General features: G+C 51.6%; 1 protein-coding gene across 1 annotated transcript; it reads right to left on the reverse strand.

Moving 5' to 3' along the window:
- On the reverse strand, window positions 1-16,552 carry ELF4 (E74 like ETS transcription factor 4). The gene is made up of 8 exons (XM_030806572.1): window positions 16,269-16,552; window positions 9,632-9,803; window positions 9,099-9,191; window positions 7,181-7,372; window positions 6,295-6,378; window positions 5,999-6,191; window positions 4,319-4,696; window positions 1-2,572 (listed from the first exon to the last, which is right to left on the reverse strand). The coding sequence occupies exons 1-8, from the start codon at window positions 16,341-16,343 to the stop codon at window positions 1,768-1,770; spliced, it is 1,992 nt and encodes a 663-aa protein (XP_030662432.1). The 5' UTR covers window positions 16,344-16,552; the 3' UTR covers window positions 1-1,767.
- Between the last annotated feature and the right edge of the window lie 412 nt (window positions 16,553-16,964).

The following is a 16,964-nucleotide window of genomic DNA, read 5'->3' on the forward strand; positions in this document are numbered from 1 at the left end:
TCAGGAAACTGTCATAATAAACTGATTTTATTAGAAAAAGGCACTTTAATGCCAACTGCTGGAAACACGCATAGTAAATACATTTGCACAACCAAACACAGTGCCCTCCAGGGGGCAGGGAGAAGAAGAGTGGGAGAGGGTGATAGTTGGCTTGGCAAAGAAGAGAAGAGCGAGAGCGCGGCCAGGGGAGGTAGTTAGGTCAAGTGGATGGTTTTGTACCAAGGACACAGCAAAGGTCCTCGGGCACTGATTCACATTACCCAAAGTCACCAGATAATAGAGTTGTTTCCGTGGCTGACATTTCTTAGCCTTGCCCTCAAACTTGGCAGGAGGGAGGCAAGCTCTTTTAAAGAAGGGAGAGGGGAGGAGATCCAGGCAATTGGCCTAGGGGTTGGCTTTGAGAGAGAATGGGTTGACCCTTCCTCGGAAAGAGGGAAGGGGGAAGCAGGGAGCCACGAAGAGAGAGAGGTGCCACGGGAACTCCTGGCTGCCGACTCCCGTCTTCTTGGCGAAGGAGTCAGGGTTAGGTGTGAAAGTGGGAGATGAGGGGCTTTGGTCCACCCAAGGAGGTCTGCTGCAGTCATCATAGAGGCAGGCTGAGCAGCAGAAACCATGTGGTAGGTGCCCATGCTTGAGCAGGAATGGGGGTGGACCCCATCTAGGTCGCTGCCGGACTAGCCCCAGTGACACCTGACAGCTGGAAAATGTCAAAAAGTAATCAAGAGGGAGCCCAGGATCGGGGAAGTAGGCTGTGGTGTCAGCAAGGGCTATTGTCTGGTGGGGGGGCTGGTATCACACAAACAGCCCAAGTCCTAGGCACAAATATTCAATGAATTCAGCTCTGGGGGCTTTGTGGCTAGCTCTGAGGCTGGAGGGCACTTCACCCCCATCTAAATCCTTCAGCAAAGCACTCTGGGGTGGCCCAAGATTCCAGCCTGACTGCAAGGTGACTGTGGTTGCTAACACGGCAAACTCCAGGAAGAGTACCTTGGTCCAGCCACTGAGGGCTGCTCCCAGAGCTGACTTCCCTTCCCTCTCCTCGTGGTTTTACCCTACTCGGCCTTCGTGTCCCTGAGGAGCGCATCTTCCCCAATGTGCATGCGCATCAAAGCGTTCCTACTCTGCACTTGTTCCAGCTCTACAACATCTCCAGATTCGGGGGATCAAACTTGTACCCCATAGTCTCGGAGCAACTGAATCTTGGCATGAACAAAGGGAATTAGAGAATGCTTTTCCTTAAAAACAAAATCCCTATCCCTGTGGCTGATCCACGGAGACATACACACACCCTTGGAGACAAGACCTCATAGCTACAGCCCTGTCCTCCCCAAAGAAACTAAGATAGAGACCAACAAGTACACACAAGTACATACAGGGATATTCACATATGGGGTAGTAAATTCCCTGTGTAGGGAATGCAGCCAGTGAGATAGAGCCAGGTAGAAGGGCTCTTCTCACAAAGCTGCTGCACAAACCCTGGCCACAAACTTCTGCCTGGCTCAAGGCTTTTTCCCTCCATCACCAAGTCAGCCCGTTATGCTGCCAAAAGCATATGCCCTAGTGCTCTTGAAGGCCATAGTCTGATGCCAGGGATGCTTAAGCTGGGCACTGTTTGGCCACAGTGACACCAGGCAGGGCCGGGGGACTTGGGGTCAAGTGTATTGACATCCCACTGAAATGCAGGGGCAGGTGTGCTACTGAAGTCGGTCCCTATGAAAATGCTGCTCAATTTTGCCTGGTGGGTCACACTTGCCCTGACCCCTTTGCTTATATGTCATGGGGCTCCATCTTAATGAGGGAAGTAGGGTTGAATGGGGAGAAGGGGGCTGGGGTGGGGGATCTTGTCAGAAGGCTCCCAGATGTGGTCACACTAGGCTCAGCCATCAACAGGGACCCTGAGCCTGAGGAGAGCTCAAGTTCAGCCACTGGGGTCAGCCCAACAGTGGGGCGGCTGGGAGGAGACAAAGTCTGGTTGCCCAGAAGGCTCGGATTGTGGGAACCCCTGGAAACCACCTGGGTTGGAAGTGGCTGAAGATGAGCCTGATCTCTCAGGAGCTCCCTCAGGGTCTCTTCAGGAACCAGCAGCCCCTCCATGGGGGCCCCCGTCACCATACCCTGAACATAGGAGGAGGACCTCAGTGGCCCCTCCTTGACCCCAGGGGCTGCTGTAGTGCCAGAAGTCCTGATGAAGGCAGCAATGACAGTCCCAGGGGGCTGAGAGCTGGGCCCTGCTGGTCCAGCCCCTGTGACCGTGGGTGGCGCTGGGTTGGTCGGACGGTTGGCCCCAGCCAGAAGTTGGGGGAGGCCACTGAGAATCAGTGGAGCCCCTGGGGCTGCCACCTGGCTGTCTTGGAAACTGGCGTTCAGGGGGAAAGAGGCCTGCAAAGTGAAGGTGTCCTTGAAAGTAGAGGCCGCTGGAACACTCTGGAGAACGAGCTGAGTGGGAGCAGTAGTACTGGCAGGAGGCCCATTGGTCAGCACCGTGGTCAGTGGGATCGTCTGCAGGGTCAGGGCCGAGCCTGACCCCACGGGGGCCACTCCTAGGTGGATGTTGCTGGGCATTGAAGACGCACTGAGAAGAAACAGAGAACAGAGTTCGTTAAGGCAGGAGGTGTCCCTCAGCTGGTTAGGAAGGAGGGCACGAGAGGAATGGAGCTGAAGGTGTTTGTCGATTTATTTGCTGTTTGTTATTGGTTTTTTTCTTTTTCTAGAGACAGGGTCTCACTCTGCTGCCTGGGCTGGAGTGCAGTGACACGGTTACTGCTCACTGCAGCCTTGAAGCCCTGGGCTCAAGCGATCCTCCTGACTCAGCCTCCCAAGTAGCTGGGACTACAGGTGTGTGCCACCACACCCAGCTAATTTTTAATTTTTTTTTTTTTGAGACGGAGTCTCGCTCTGTCACTCAGGCTGGAGTGCAGCAGCACAATCTTGGCTCATTGCAACTTCTGCAATGAGCTCTGAGGTTCAAGTGATTCTCCTGCCTCAGCCTCCCAAGTAGCTGGGATTATAGGCGAGCACCACTACACCCGGCTAATTTTGTATTTTTAGTAGAGACAGAGTTTCACCATGTTGGCCAGGCTGGTCTTGAACTCCTGACCTCAGGTGATCCACCTGCCTTGGCCTCCTAAAGTGCTGGGATTACAGGCATGAGCCACCATGCCCAGCTGTAGCTCACATTTATTAAGTACTTAGTATATAGGTATATAGGTCAGGGATCATTCTAAGTGACTGACATGTGGCATTTCACTCAATCCTGAAAACAGCCCACAAGTGGGATAAGAACAATCTGATTTTACAGCTTGAGGAAAGTGAGGCACAGAGAGGTTATGTATTAATAACTTGCTCCAAGACCAGCCATACCTTTGTTATCTTTTGATTTCTTCCAAGTGGGGATGCTGGGGTCTCACAAGGCCTAGATGTGAGTCCCCGCTCTAGTGCTTACACAGCGAGTATACATAGTGAGTAAGCACTACAGCAGGGCCTCACATCTAGGCCTTGTGACCCCAGAGCTCATCTTCCTCACCATTCCACTCTACTGCCTGCCCTCCTGGAAAGGGTGTCTCACTGATCTGCACCAGCGTACTGGGAGGTCCATACACATAACCCAACAAAGTCCAGCCTTGTCAGGGGAAATCGGAGGCCCCTTAGTGGGGATGAGAAGTAGTGAGAGCTTGCTGGGTGGGCCTGGAGGTCCCGAGGGGTTCACAGCAGGCGGCTCTAAAACATTGTCTGTTGCTTCTTTTCTAGAATGGAAGAGGCTTAGGAGGATGGGCCAGGACACGGAGGCCCTGGTGGCTCCCTGGGGAGCCCTTCTCATGTAAGCCCCCGGATGTGTGACCTCAGCCAAGTGACTTTCCCTCTCTTGACCAACAAGTGCCCTACTGGCTTCTCCACGGCTCTGGGCGGATCCCATGAGCCTGGAGACAGAGTAGAGCTTGGCAAGAAGTTGAAAACTGAGCCCTGCCAGGCGCGGTGGCTCACACCTGTAATCCCAGCACTTTAGGAGGCCAAGGCGGGCAGATCACCTGAGGTCAGGAGTTTGAGACCAGCCTGGTCAACATGGTGAAACCCCGTCTCTACTAAAAATACAAAAAGTAGCTGGGTGTGGTGGCAGGTACCTGTAATCCCAGCTACTCGGGAGGCTGAGGCAGGAGAATCACTTGAATCTGAGAGGCGGAGGTTGCAGTGAGCAGACATCATGCCACTGCACTCCAGCCTGGGTGACAGAGCGAGACTTCATCTCAAAAAAAAAAAAAAGAAAACTCAACCCCAACATGATGTACTATGTGAAGACTCATGCTGACCTGGGTGCCCTTACCTCACAGCTTTGGTGAGCTTGACCTGGCCCTCTGCTGGAGAGACGAGCATGGTGGAGGTAGTGGGGATCTCCTCGTCTAGCGATGGTCCCAATTCCAGACTCGCAGATGGCTGGAGACCAACATGCTGAATTTTTGGCTTCTCCCAAGAAGAGCTGCCCCTGCCCTGGGGGGCAGATCTGGATGAGACCCTGGAGCTGGTTCGCCGGGTGGTACTGGCGGAGGCCACAGAGGCCGTGGAGGCCTGAGGTGGGGCTGCTGTGGCTTCGCTGCTCTCGTCCTCATCTTCAATGACCACCAGGTCCTTGGGCATCTCCTTAAACTGGTACACCAGCCTCTGCCCTTCCACTTTGGCCAGGATGCCTCTTTGGTAGTAGTATCTAGAGGAAGAGGGGCAGGGAGTTGGGAGTTAGCCAGGAGCTGGGTGGGAGACCTTCTACCTCCATCTCCCCAGTGCTCCTCCCCCAGGGCTAGGCAAGCAGGAGGCTGAGCGAGGCTGGCTGGGGAGCCAGCTGAGGGCCCAAGGGCAAGGGAAAGGATATGTCAACACCTGGACTTGGAAGGTTTTTATGACATTCCTGAGATTTCCCTCTGAGGACTCAAAGGATCACAAAAAGGTTTTCACATGTCACCCCCCTCCAACCCCCTGCTTTGGGGCAGAGGACAGGGAATGACTGAAGGAGGGAACTGACAGTGAGGGGATGGATGGCGGGAACAGCAATCCCCCAGCCTGAGAGACCACCTCTAGGACAACTCGAGCCCACCTCCCTGGGGCTCTGGCTTACAGATGTGAAGAAAGCCCTTCTTGGGGAAGAGGGGGTGCTGAACTGCTCTTCCATTATAAAAAGCAAAAAGGAGGCCAGGCGCGGTGGCTCATTCCTGTAATCCCAACACTTTGGGGGGCCAAGGTGGGCAGATCACTTGAGGCCAGAAGTTCAAGACCAGCCTGGCCAACATGGTGAAACCCCGTCTCTATTAAAAATACAAAAAATGAGGCCGGGTGCGGTGACTCACGCCTGTAATCCCAGCACTTTGGGAGGCCGAGGTGGGCAGATCACAAGGTCAGGAGATCAAAACCATCCTGGCTAACACGGTGAAACCCCCAGTTTCTACTAAAAATACAAAAAAATTAGCCGGGCGTGGTGGCGGGTGCCTGTAGTCCCAGCTACTTGGGAGGCTGAGGCAGGAGAATGGCGTGAACCCAGGAGGTTGAGCTTGCAGTGAGCCGAGATCACGCCACTGCACTCCAGCCTGGGTGACAGAGCGAGACTCCATCTCAAAGAAAAAAAAAAAAGAAAATACAAAAAATTAGCTGAGCGTGGTGGCATGCGCCTGTAATCCCAGCTACTTGGGAGGCTGAGGTATGAGAATTGCTTGAACCCAGGCAGTGCAGGTTGCCGTGAGCTGAGATCGCACCACTGCATTCAAGCCTCGGTGACAGAGCAAGACTCCGTCTCAAAAAAAAAGAAAAAGAAAAAAGGCCAGGTCAGATACAAGAGGAGGGGGGCTCTTCCTGCCAGAGCGGGCCTGGGGAACGGACATAGGAGCAAGCTAAGAGGAAAGTTACGAGACTCGTTTCCTTAGGATAAATCAGGTCTCCATGAAAGCGAGGAGGACTCCTTGGACTTAAGGAAGGACTGGTGATCCCCAGGGCAGGGGTTCTGCATCCCAACAGCTCCTACCTTAGCGCCCGCCCCATTGTCTCATAGTTCATGTCAGGCTTGTTTTTCTGCTTCCCCCACAGCTTGGACACAGCTTTGGAGTCCACCAGTTTGAAGATGCCTTTCTCTCGCTGGGTCCACTTGATGTACTTGGGACAGGTGTTTCTGTCTTGCAGAAGCGCCAGGAGGAACTCCCACAGATAGATGGTGCTGCCTACAGAGGGATAGGCCGTGAGGGGCAGCCTGGGCAGCTGGGGCATCCTGGCAGCAGGGAAGGGGCTCCCTCCCCACCTCACCTGAGTCCCAGCTGTCCATACCTTTGCCATCCTTTGATTTCTTCCTAATGGGGATGCTGGGGTCAGTGACAGGTGAGGTACTTCGGTTGCCCTTGGTCTTCCGGACTATGAGGGAAAGGTAAGTAGGATGAGGAGCAGCTCCCGAGAGAGGGCCCAGGAGCTGGCCAAGTTGGCTGTGATAAGGCCAACAAGAAGGAGGCAGGTCACCGGGGCTGGAGGCCCCAGATCGCTGTCCACAGCCACAGCCCTCAGGCCTTTGCACCCTCATTTTCAGGCCCCCAGGGTAGCACTGCAACATGGCTACAATGTGGAGAAACCGGGTGCTGGCAAATAAGTCACTTTTGTGAGAACAGAATCTGCCTAGCCTAACTTCTGATATGGAAAGGCAGCCTAAAGGCACCGCGGTTGTGCAGGTAAGTGCGGTGCTGAGGTTTGGTTGCCATGCTGACAAGGCAGTATCAAGCAGCCATCGCCTGAGTAAATCAATAACACCGGGGCTTGGGAAAGCCCAAAGTCCTCTCTCATATATGGCCTTGGCTTTATAAGCTCCACAGAAGGGAGATAAGCACCCAGCATGACGGGTCTTTTATAGGCTGAGGCCCCAGAGGTCCAGGGACTGGCCAGGGGGCCGAGCCTGGTGTCCAAACTCCCAGCCTAGGATTCAACCCATTGAGATCATTAATGTTTCTGAAAGTTTATGCAGATCCCGGGCAGACAGGGGCAGCATGGGAAATGTCAGGCTACAGGCAGTCTAATGGATGAGGCCAGGTTTTACAGAAGGGAGGCCTTTTGGTCCATCCGTGTCACACCAGAGAGCTGGCCTCTTAACACATCCATGAGCCTGACCGCCCCCCACGCCCTGCCCATCCCCTCGGAGACACACATACACTCACTCTCCCCCACTTACTTCTCTTCTTTGATTTCCCAGTCTTCTTGGCACTTTCCTCTCTGGAGGCCTTCTCCTCCAGAGAATGCCCCTCCTGGTCACTACTGTCACCCACCCTGTTCAGGGCATCGGGCTCAGAGGCAGGAAACAGGTAGTTGGGCAGAGTGACAGCTGGTGCAGGGTCCGAGTCTGGAAGCATTTCGGAGGTACTGACTGCAAGAAGAAAGGCCTGAGGTGGGCGGGGCCCAGGGCAGGGCTGGAGCGGGGTCTCCCAGCGCTGGAGAGACGGGTAGGTTCCAAGGGAGGGCGGGGGGCTCATCCCCCCAGCCCCAGACACAGGATACACCTGAAAATGCCTCATGTGGTTTGTACCACGAGGAGAGGAAACAGCTGCAGAGCTGTGGGCACAAGCTGGCCCCAATTACAGCTGCCACATTTATAGCCCACTGCTGGTGGTAGGGAAGTTCTAGGCAGCACCCCAGGTAAAGGGCCACCTTGATTTAGTCCTTGGCTCATTTTACGACTCAAAGGGGCCTTGGAGATCATGTAGTCCCATTCCTGTGTTTTCCTGATGAGGAAACTGAGACAGACCCAGAGAGGGGAAGTCATGTGCCCAAGGTCACACAGCAAGTTGGTGCCCGGTACAAATAGGCACCCATTATTGGATCCTGGATGAATACTGGTGAGAGTCAGGACTAGAAATCTCTCAGATTTCAGCTTTATGGCTTGCCCTCCCTCACTGTACCACACCACCCCTTGGGAGAAGGCAATCTGGGGGCACCCTCCTGTGTATCTGCCTGAGGGGGCATTGGGAAGAGCCTACCTTAGGGGCCCTCTGGGGAGTTAGGAGCCTGGTAGGATGGGCAAGGATCACTTATTTATTTATCTTATTTATTTATTTATTTATTTATTTATTTATTTAGACAGAGTCTTGCTCTTGTCGCCTAGGCTGGAGTGCAATAGTGTGATCTCGGCTTATTGCAACCTCTGCCTCCCAGGTTCAAGCGATTCTCCTGCCTCAGCCTCCCAAGTAGCAATAGTGTGATCTCGGCTCATTGCAACCTCTGCCTCCTGGGTTCAAGCGATTCTCCTGCCTCAGCCTCCCAAGTAGCTGGGATTACAGGCATGTGCCACCACGCCAGGCTAATTTTTGTATTTTTAGTAGAGACGAGGTTTTGCCATGTTGGCCAGGCCAGTCTCGAACTCCTGACCTCGTATTCCACCCGCCTCAGCCTCCCAAAGTGCTGGGATTACAGGTGTGAGCCACCGCGCCCAGCCTGGATCACTTATTTCTAAAAGAGCCACATGCTGCATATCTCAGTCTTCCTGCGAGCTAAGCAAAAGAGCAAGGGCCTGAGAAAGGCACCCTGGCCAATATTATTCAGCCTGAAAATGGAAATAAATTATTATTATTTTTTTGAGACGGAGTTTCGCTCTTGTCGCCCAGGCTGGAGTGCAATGGTGCGATCTCGGCTCACTGCAATCTCTGCCTCCTGGGTTCAAGTGATTCTCCTGCCTCAGCCTCCTGAGTAGCTGGGATTACAGGCTTGTGCCACCACGCCCAGCAAGTTTTTATATTTTTAGTAAAGATGGGGTTTCACCGTGTTGGTCAGGCTGGTCTCCAACTCCTGACCTCAGGTGATCCACCCGCCTCAGCCTCCCAAAGTGCTGGGATTACAGACGTGAGCCACTGTGCCTGGCCTGAAAATGGAAAGAAATTCTGACACATGCTACAACATGGATGAACTTTGAGGACATCATGCTAATTGAAATAAACCCATCACCAAAATACAAAAAGATAAAAGTCATACGTATATCGGTGGGTGTGGTGCATGTATACCTGTGTGCACACATGCCTGAGAAACCAATACACAGATTTCATATTTTTAAATGGAATTATTTTGTTGCCTTGAGTTCAGGCACTGGGGTTCAAACTTACAGATCTGCTTCTCATCCAGGATATCGCTGGGAGAGTCCATATTGAGTAAGACTTCCGCGGTTGACATGGTGTGCGAGGTGGCCTCATTGTCATCTGGTCCGGGTTCCATGGTGGGAGGAGAGAAGAAAAGTTCCCTCAGGGCACAAGGCAGGGGGTACAGCTATAATCAGGGCCAGCCCGAAGAAAGGATGGTGGTAAGCATCCTTCGGGCTGACCCTGAAGTGAGTGCTAAGTGAGGGAGAAGCAGGGGACCCTGACCAGAGGTATTGAGGGACAGCCAGGAAGGGCCCAGCACCCCTCCTTACCTAACTCTCCACCCCCCTCAGCTGGTCTTCACTCCTTATTGTCCCACCCCACTTCCACAGACCATGAATCTACTAAGATGGTTCCCTCCTCTGTGAAGCAGCACAACTTTTTGGCTGGTGGCCTTGCCCATTCTGCACAGGGTTACTAGAAGCTATTGTGGGCTGCTGTTCCCTAAAGACACAGCCCCTTTTTCTACCACACCTTCTCTGCCCAGGAAGGGAACAGACCTGTCAGCAAAAAACTGCCTTCCAGGATCTGATCCTGTGTCATGCACAAGGTCCCGTCTGTTATGATGCCACTGTGAACGTCGTCCAACTCCAGTCCCGAGTACAGATGCAGTAAATCAGGGTAGGGTACCTGCTCCACGATCACAGCTGGGAACACAGAGGGGTCTTCCAGCTATGGAGAAGATAGGGATGTGGTTCAAGACCCACCCAGCTCTTCCAGCAAACCCTCCCTACCAGAATCTGGCCCTTTGTGCAAGTCCTTATTCTTGGGTTCATCAGGGACTGTCCTTTGTATAGGATGGTATCACTCTGGGTCCAGCCTCATTAGGTGATGCTTTGAGTGGGTTCTTGATGAATAGATGGGTTAGCTCTGCACCACCAGCACTTTAAGCTTTTTTTTTTTTTTTGAGACACAGCCTCGCTCTGTCGCCCAGGCTAGAGTGCAGTGGCATGATCTCAGCTCACTGCAACCTCTGCCTCCTGGGTTCAAGCAATTCTCCTACCTCAGCTTCCCCAGTAGTTGGGATTACAGGTGTGTGCCACCATGCCTGGCTAATTTTTATAGTTTTTGTAGAGACAAGGTTTCATCATGTTGGCCAGGCTGGTCTCAAACTCCGGACCTCAGGTGATCCACCTGCCTCAGCCTCCCAAAGTGCTGGGATTACAGGCGTGAGCCACCATGCCCAGCCAAGGGCAAGCTTTTTTTTTTTTTTTTTTTTTTTTTTTTTTTGAGACAGAGTTTCACTCTGTCGCCCAGGCTGGAGTGCAGTGGCGCGATCTCGGCTCACTGCAAACTCTGCCTCCTGGGTTCACGCCATTCTCCTATCTCAGCCTCCCGAGTAGCTGGGACTACAGGCGCCCGCCACCACACCTGGCTAATTTTTTGTATTTTTAGTAGAGATGGGGTTTCACCATGTTAGCCAGGATGGTCTCAATCTCCTGACCTCGTGATCCACCCGCCTCGGCCTCCCAAAGTGCTGGGATTACAGGCGTGAACCACTGCACCCGGCCGGGCAAGCATTTTTAACTGGTTGTAGTTATGGTTTAATCCGTGGCCAGGTTAGGGCTCAGTCTATGAGGATTAGATTCATTCTAAGGCCATTGGGAATAGACCAGTTGATGGCAAGGGCAAGGGGCTCAACCTATAGTCGGGGGACAGAGGGATTCAGCCTAGAGTCAGGGCTGGGGACCTAGTTCACAGCCAGAGTTAGGGGCTCAGACATCTTCGGGCTCCGTCTGTGGCAATGATAGTGGGAATGAAGACAGAACAGAGGCATTATAGTAGTAGAAATGTCAGGAGTCAGTCATTGCCTGGATGGGGGAGAGGGGTTCAATTTCCAGCTGCATTCAACAGGGACATGGAGATACTGCTCATGCCAAGGGAGGGCCCAGGAGGAGGAAGAGCAGGCTGTGGACCAAGATAAGGGCTACAATGTCTGGATATGGTGAGCTTGAGGTACCTTTGGGACATCTGAAATAGAGATGCCTATCAGGGAGTCAAAAATAAGTGTCTAACAGTTCAAAAGGGAGCTGGTGGTCGCTCAATCCCTTGGAGTAGATAAGAAAATTGAGATGAGAATTCAACCCCTAGAGAACATAAGTGTTTTGAAATTAAGCAAAGCAAAATTAAAAAGCAGTATGACTGCATGTGTTGTTTTTTTTAAAAAAAAAAAAACTCCATATAGAGGCTGCATGTGGTGGCTCATGCCTGTAATGCCAGCACTTTGGGAGTCTGAGGCAGGTGCATTGCTTGAGCCTAGGAGTTCATACACTAGCCTGGGCAACACAGCAAGACCCTATCTCTATTTTAAAAAAATTAAAAAGAAAAAACCTCTATAAAGAAATAAATATGCCAGGATGTTAATCATAGTTTTCTTTTCTTTTCTTTTCTTTTTTTTTTTTTGAGACAGAGTCTGGCTATGTCACCCAGGCTGGAGTGCAGTGGCACGATCTTGGCTTACTGCAACCTCCACCTCCCAGGTTCAAGCAATTCTACTGCCTCACCTTCCCGAGTAGCTGGGATTACCGGCGCCTGCCACCATACCTGGCTAATTTTTGTATTTTAGTAGAGATGGGGTTTCACCATGTAGGACAGGCTGGTCTCGAACTCCTGACCTCAAGTGATCCACCCACCTTGGCCTCCCAAAGTGCTGAGATTACAGACGTTAAGCCACTGCACCTGGCCATAGGTTTATTTTCATTATGGAGTTTTGAATGATTTTTTTCCCCTTTCTACTTTTTTGTATTTTCCAAATTTTCTTTCATGGGAATGTTAATTCTTTTTGTTGTTATTGTTTAGTCTCAAGATCTGTTTGTGGAGGATAATTCTTTTTTTTTTCCCATGCAAAAAGAATGAGAATGATCCTCTCTGTGCAGTGTTCCTGAGGGATCCAGAGAAACAAAAATGGATAAAAGACCTTTGGATTTGGCCATGGTCAGTCACCCTGGCTAGATCAGTTTGAGAGCAGTGCTAGGGTCCCAGGCCAAGTTGCAATGGATCTCAGTGAGGACAGACTGAGGTAAGCAGTTGGGTATAGTGATTAAGGTCCCAGCATCTACAGCTGTTCATGATGCTATCCACTAGCCACGGGTGGCTATTTAAATTTAGAGGTAAATAAAAACTTTGGAGAGCTTAAAAATTTATTTCTTCAATTGCACTAGCCACATTTCAAATGCTCTATAGCCACGTGTGACTAGTGGCCCCATACTGGACAGCACAAACATAGAACATTTCCAGCATTCCAGAGAATTTTTTTTTCTTTTTTTGAGATGGAGTTTTGCTCTTCTTGCCCAGGCTGGAGTACAATGGCGCAATCTCAGCTCACTGCAACCTTCACCTCCTGGGCTCAAGTAATTCTCCTGTCTCAGCCTCCTGAGTAGCTGGGATTACAGGCATAGGCCACCACTCCTGGCTAATTTTTGTATTTTTAGTAGAGACAGGGTTTCACCATGTTGGCCAGGATGGTCTCAAATTCCTGACCTCGTGATCCACCTGCGTCGGCCTCCCAAAGTGCTGGGATTATAGGCGTGAGCCACCATGCCTGGCCTCATTCCAGAGAATTCTGTTGGATTGTGCTGATCTAGAGCCAGAGTACCTGGCCTTGAGACCAAACTCTGATGCTCACTAGCATTGTGACCTTGGGCAAGTTACCTAACCTTTCTGTGGATCAGTTTCCCCATTTATAAAAGGAGAGTGATCACATGACTGACCCCCTAGGATTGTTAAAACAGATCAATACACCTAAAGCACTCAGAGCAGGGCCTGGCATAGACTAAGCTCTCATTAAGTGTTAGGTATCAGGGGCTTCTAGGAGACTGGTAATGTTTTATTTCTTAATTTGGGTGGTGAGGGTCTGGGTGTTCATTTAATACATGTCTATATCTAAATATGATTTGTGCACCCTTCTGCATTTATTATGTATTTCAAAATAAAAGTAGTTTCCTAAAAGGAGTGAAAGGGGCTGGGTGCGGTGGCTCACACCTGTTGTTTTTCTTTTTCTTTTTTTCTTTTTTTGAGACAGAGTTTTGCCTCTTGTTGCCCAGGGTGGAGTGCAATGCCTCGATCTCGGCTCACTGCAACCTCCACCTACCGGGTTCAAGTGATTCTCCTGCCTCAGCCTCCCAAGTAGCTGGGATTACAGGCATGTGCCACCACACCCAGCTAATTTTGTATTTTTAGTAGAGGCAGGTTTTCTCCACGTTGGTCAGGCTGGTCTCGAACTGTTGAACTCAGGTGATCTGCCTGCCTCGTCCTCCCGAAGTGCTGGGATTACAGGTGTGAGCCACCACGCCTGGCCGGCTGACACCTATTGTAATCCCAGCACTTTGGGAGGCCTGAAGCGGAAGGATTGCTTGAGCTCAGGAGTTCGAGACCAACCTGGGCAACATGGTGAGACCCCATCTCTACAAAAAATACAAAAATTAGGCTGGGCATGGTGGCTCACGCCTGTAATCCCAGCACTTTGGGAGGCCAAGGCGGATGGATCACTTGAGGTCAGGAGTTTGAGACCAGCCTGACCAACATGGTGAAACCCCCTCTCTACTAAAAATACAAAATTAGCCAGGCGTGGTGATGCACACCTGTAATCCCAGCTACTTGGGAGGCTGAGGCAGAAGAATCACTTAAACCCAGGAGATGGAGATTGCAGTGAGCCGAGATCGCGCCATTGCACTCCAGCCTGAGCAACAAGAGCAAAACTCTCTCTCTCTATACACACACACACACACACACACACACACACACACAATTAGCCAGGCGCAGTGGCATGTGCCTGTTGCCCCAGCTACTCAGGAGGCTGAGGTGGGAAGATCACCTGAGCCTGGGGAGGTTGAGGCTGCAGCGAGCCATGATTGTGCCACTGCACTCCATCCTGGGCGACAGAGTGAGACCCTGTCAAAAAAAAAGAAAGAAAGAAAAAAGAGTGAAAGGCAGGTAAGAAAGTAAAAACAGAGTGTGGAGACTACCCTGGGAGGAAGAAAGGAACTAAAAAGCTATAAAAAGATGCAATTTTGAAGGTGGGGGCAGAAGGGAGGGAAGGTTTTCTTTTAGGGTTGGGGACACCTGAAGATGTTCAAAGTTGAGGAAAGAAATCTGAGAGGTCTGAAAGATACAAGAGGCCGGGCGCAGTGGCTCACGTCTGTAATCCCAGCACTTTGGGAGGCTGAGGCGGGCGGATCACCTGCGGTCAGGAGTTCGAGACCATCCTGCCCAACATGGTGAAACCCCGTATCTACTGAAAATACAAAAATTAGCTGGGCTTGGTGATGTGTGCCTATAATCTCAGCTACTCCAGAGGCTGAGGCACAAGAATCGCTTGAACCCAGGAGGCAGAGGTGGCAGTGAGCCGAGACTGTGCTACTGTACTGGAACCTGGGTGACAGGAGTGAAACTCCATCTCAAAAAATAAAAATAAAAAATAAAAGATACGAGAGAGAGGAAGTGATGGATGGTTTGAGGTCTTGAAGGATGCAGGAGAGAACAGATTCCTGGGCCAGTGGGAAGGAAACAAGAACAGGAGATGTTACAGATAAAAAGAGAGAAGGGAGGGAAACTGAGGGCGTCCTGGGCTTTGAGCTTCTCTGTGGATTGGAGGAGAGGCTGTCCGCTGAGGGTGGAGGGATAGGTTGGAAGGTAAGAACTGCTTCTGTGAAAAACAGCCTCTATGAAGAAAAGAAGCAGTTGCTGAGTGGGCTAGAAACAAATGAAAAATGACAAGTAGCATTGAGAACTCATGTATGGTAGATTTTCTTCCTTTCTCCTTGTCTGATGCCTTCCACGAGGCTAGGCACACCACATATGTTCAATAAAATTGAGCTGCTTTAAGGCAAGGAGGTAGACGGAAAGTTCAAAGTGCTCAAAGGCCACTAGGGGGTAGGCTTTGGTAGGCCGCTAGAGATTGGACAGTTTTCCATCCTCACAGGATTTAGAATAGAGAGCATCTGAGTTAGACTGGAATGCCCTTTGGAGATAATCCAGTTGGATCACCTCTTGGTGAAGATGGGGAAACAGCAGTCAGATAGGGTAGGGGTCCAGGCGCGGTGGCTCACGCCTGTAATCCTAGCAGATTGGGATGCCAAGGTGGGTGGATCACTTGAGGCCAGGAGTTGGAGACCAGCCTGGCCAACCTGGTGAAACCCCGTCTCTACTAATAATACACAAAAATCAGCCGGTGGGGGGTGGTGGCAGGTGCCTATAATCCCAGCTACTTGGGAGGCTGAGGCAGGAGAATGGCTTGAACATGGGAGGCAGAGGTTGCAGTGAGCCGAGAACACACCACTGGACTCCAGCCTGGGCGACAGAGTGAGACTTCGTTTCAAAAAAAAAAAAAAAAAATAGGGTAAGGGACAGGACTTGCTCAGGTGACATTGTGGCCAAACTGGGATCGGAACCCAGGGCTCCTGACTCCTAATCTTCCATTCTTTCTACTGTGCCTGGATGCTTCTTCTCTCTCCATTTTGTGGAAGGAGGAGAATGGAGGGTAGTGATGAGTCTCCCAGGACACCATTCATTGGGTACATCTAAGTGCACAGAAAATGTGCCAGTGCAGGGAAGGTATGGAGCAGTGGGGACCTGAGTGAGCGCCAGAATCCTGTCCTATTTTCCAACTTCCTCCCACCAAAAGACCTCATTTCCGGCTTGTCCTGAATCCTCAGGCTGGGGCCAAAAAGACGACTCTGAAAATGTCAGGGCCTGGACGCCAGTCTACAGTTCAGCTGGCAGTGCTCATTCTTGCTATGTGGCTGTCCCCACAGCTTTCTCACTGTGACACTTTGGGAGAAGAGAAGTGGCCAAAAAATGCATTTGATGGTCAGTGTACCCCTTATGCGTTTGGTCCATGTTGCTGACTAACCAACAGCCCAGCTGATGTACTTAGCAGCTGTTTGGCTGGCTCGATGATTGCATGTGGGCAACCAGCTCCCTAAATGACTGCCCGGTGATTCCAGACCAGCCTCATGAGTGACTGGCTGGCACGCAGGCTGGCTGGCAAGCAGGACCAGTGCCCTGAGCATAGTAGGTGCTTGATGGATATTTGCTGATTGGCTAGCTGTGCAGCCAGCTGGCTCCCTGGCTGTCTGCCTGGCTGTCTGTGTCTATCTGATTGTCCACACGGGCTGACTGTGTTCTCTGGGGCCATACCTGGTGGATATCATCATCCATCCCGTTGCTTGCGAACTCAAAGATCAGGTCACTGGGCTGTAGGGTAATAGCCATGCTGTCTTTTCAGAGAGCTGACAGTGGGATTATCAGAGCCCTCCAGAGCTGTGGGGCTTTCTTGATGAAGGGACACTACCCAGGTACTTTGGAGCCTAGAGCCTACCCCCTGAGTTGCGGTAAAATAGGGGGTGGAGAGAGCTGGAGTAGGTGGTGGCCTAAGCCAGGCTCAAGGCTGCATTCTGGGCTGGACCAACCACAGGAGCGACCTAGAGAGAAGGGAGAGATGGGGACAGTGAGTAAGTCACCTTCCTTGAGCTCCGTTGCCAGAACTGCCTATGAACCAGAGAGACCCTGCCATGCTAAGGCAGACTGCCAATAGAGGAGTGGCCGAAAGGGGAGGGTGATGAGAGAAGAAAAGCGACAGAGAAGAAAGAGGTCAGGGAAAGAAAGAAGGAGAGAGGAAGTCAACTGAATGGCCTCCAGTGGGAAGTGGCTGAGTGTTGGTGCCTGTCTGGGTCACCAGCATCGGCATCTCGCACTAGTCCCAAAGACATGCAGCCTCCCTCCCTACCTCCTCCCCTTCCCCTGGAGAAACTGCCAGATGGAGGAACTTTGCGCTCTCTCCACCCTGAAGACTAATCCCCAGGGGGGAGTCAGGGCGCCCGGCCTGGCCTCGTG

The sequence above is a fragment of the Nomascus leucogenys genome, chromosome X (assembly GCF_006542625.1).
Source record: "Nomascus leucogenys isolate Asia chromosome X, Asia_NLE_v1, whole genome shotgun sequence".
NCBI lineage: Eukaryota > Metazoa > Chordata > Mammalia > Primates > Hylobatidae > Nomascus > Nomascus leucogenys.

Excerpts from the sequence above, each read along its gene's own strand:
- ELF4 (XM_030806572.1), bottom strand. The coding sequence starts at position 16,343 with ATGGCTATTACCCTACAGCCCAGTGACCTGATCTTTGAGTTCGCAAGC. Across the intron at positions 9,192-9,631 it reads AGGCAGTTTTTTGCTGACAG|ATGACAATGAGGCCACCTCG; the intron begins GTCTGTTCCCTT and ends AACCCGGACCAG. Across the intron at positions 7,373-9,098 it reads CCTGGATGAGAAGCAGATCT|TCAGTACCTCCGAAATGCTT; the intron begins GTAAGTTTGAAC and ends TTCTTCTTGCAG.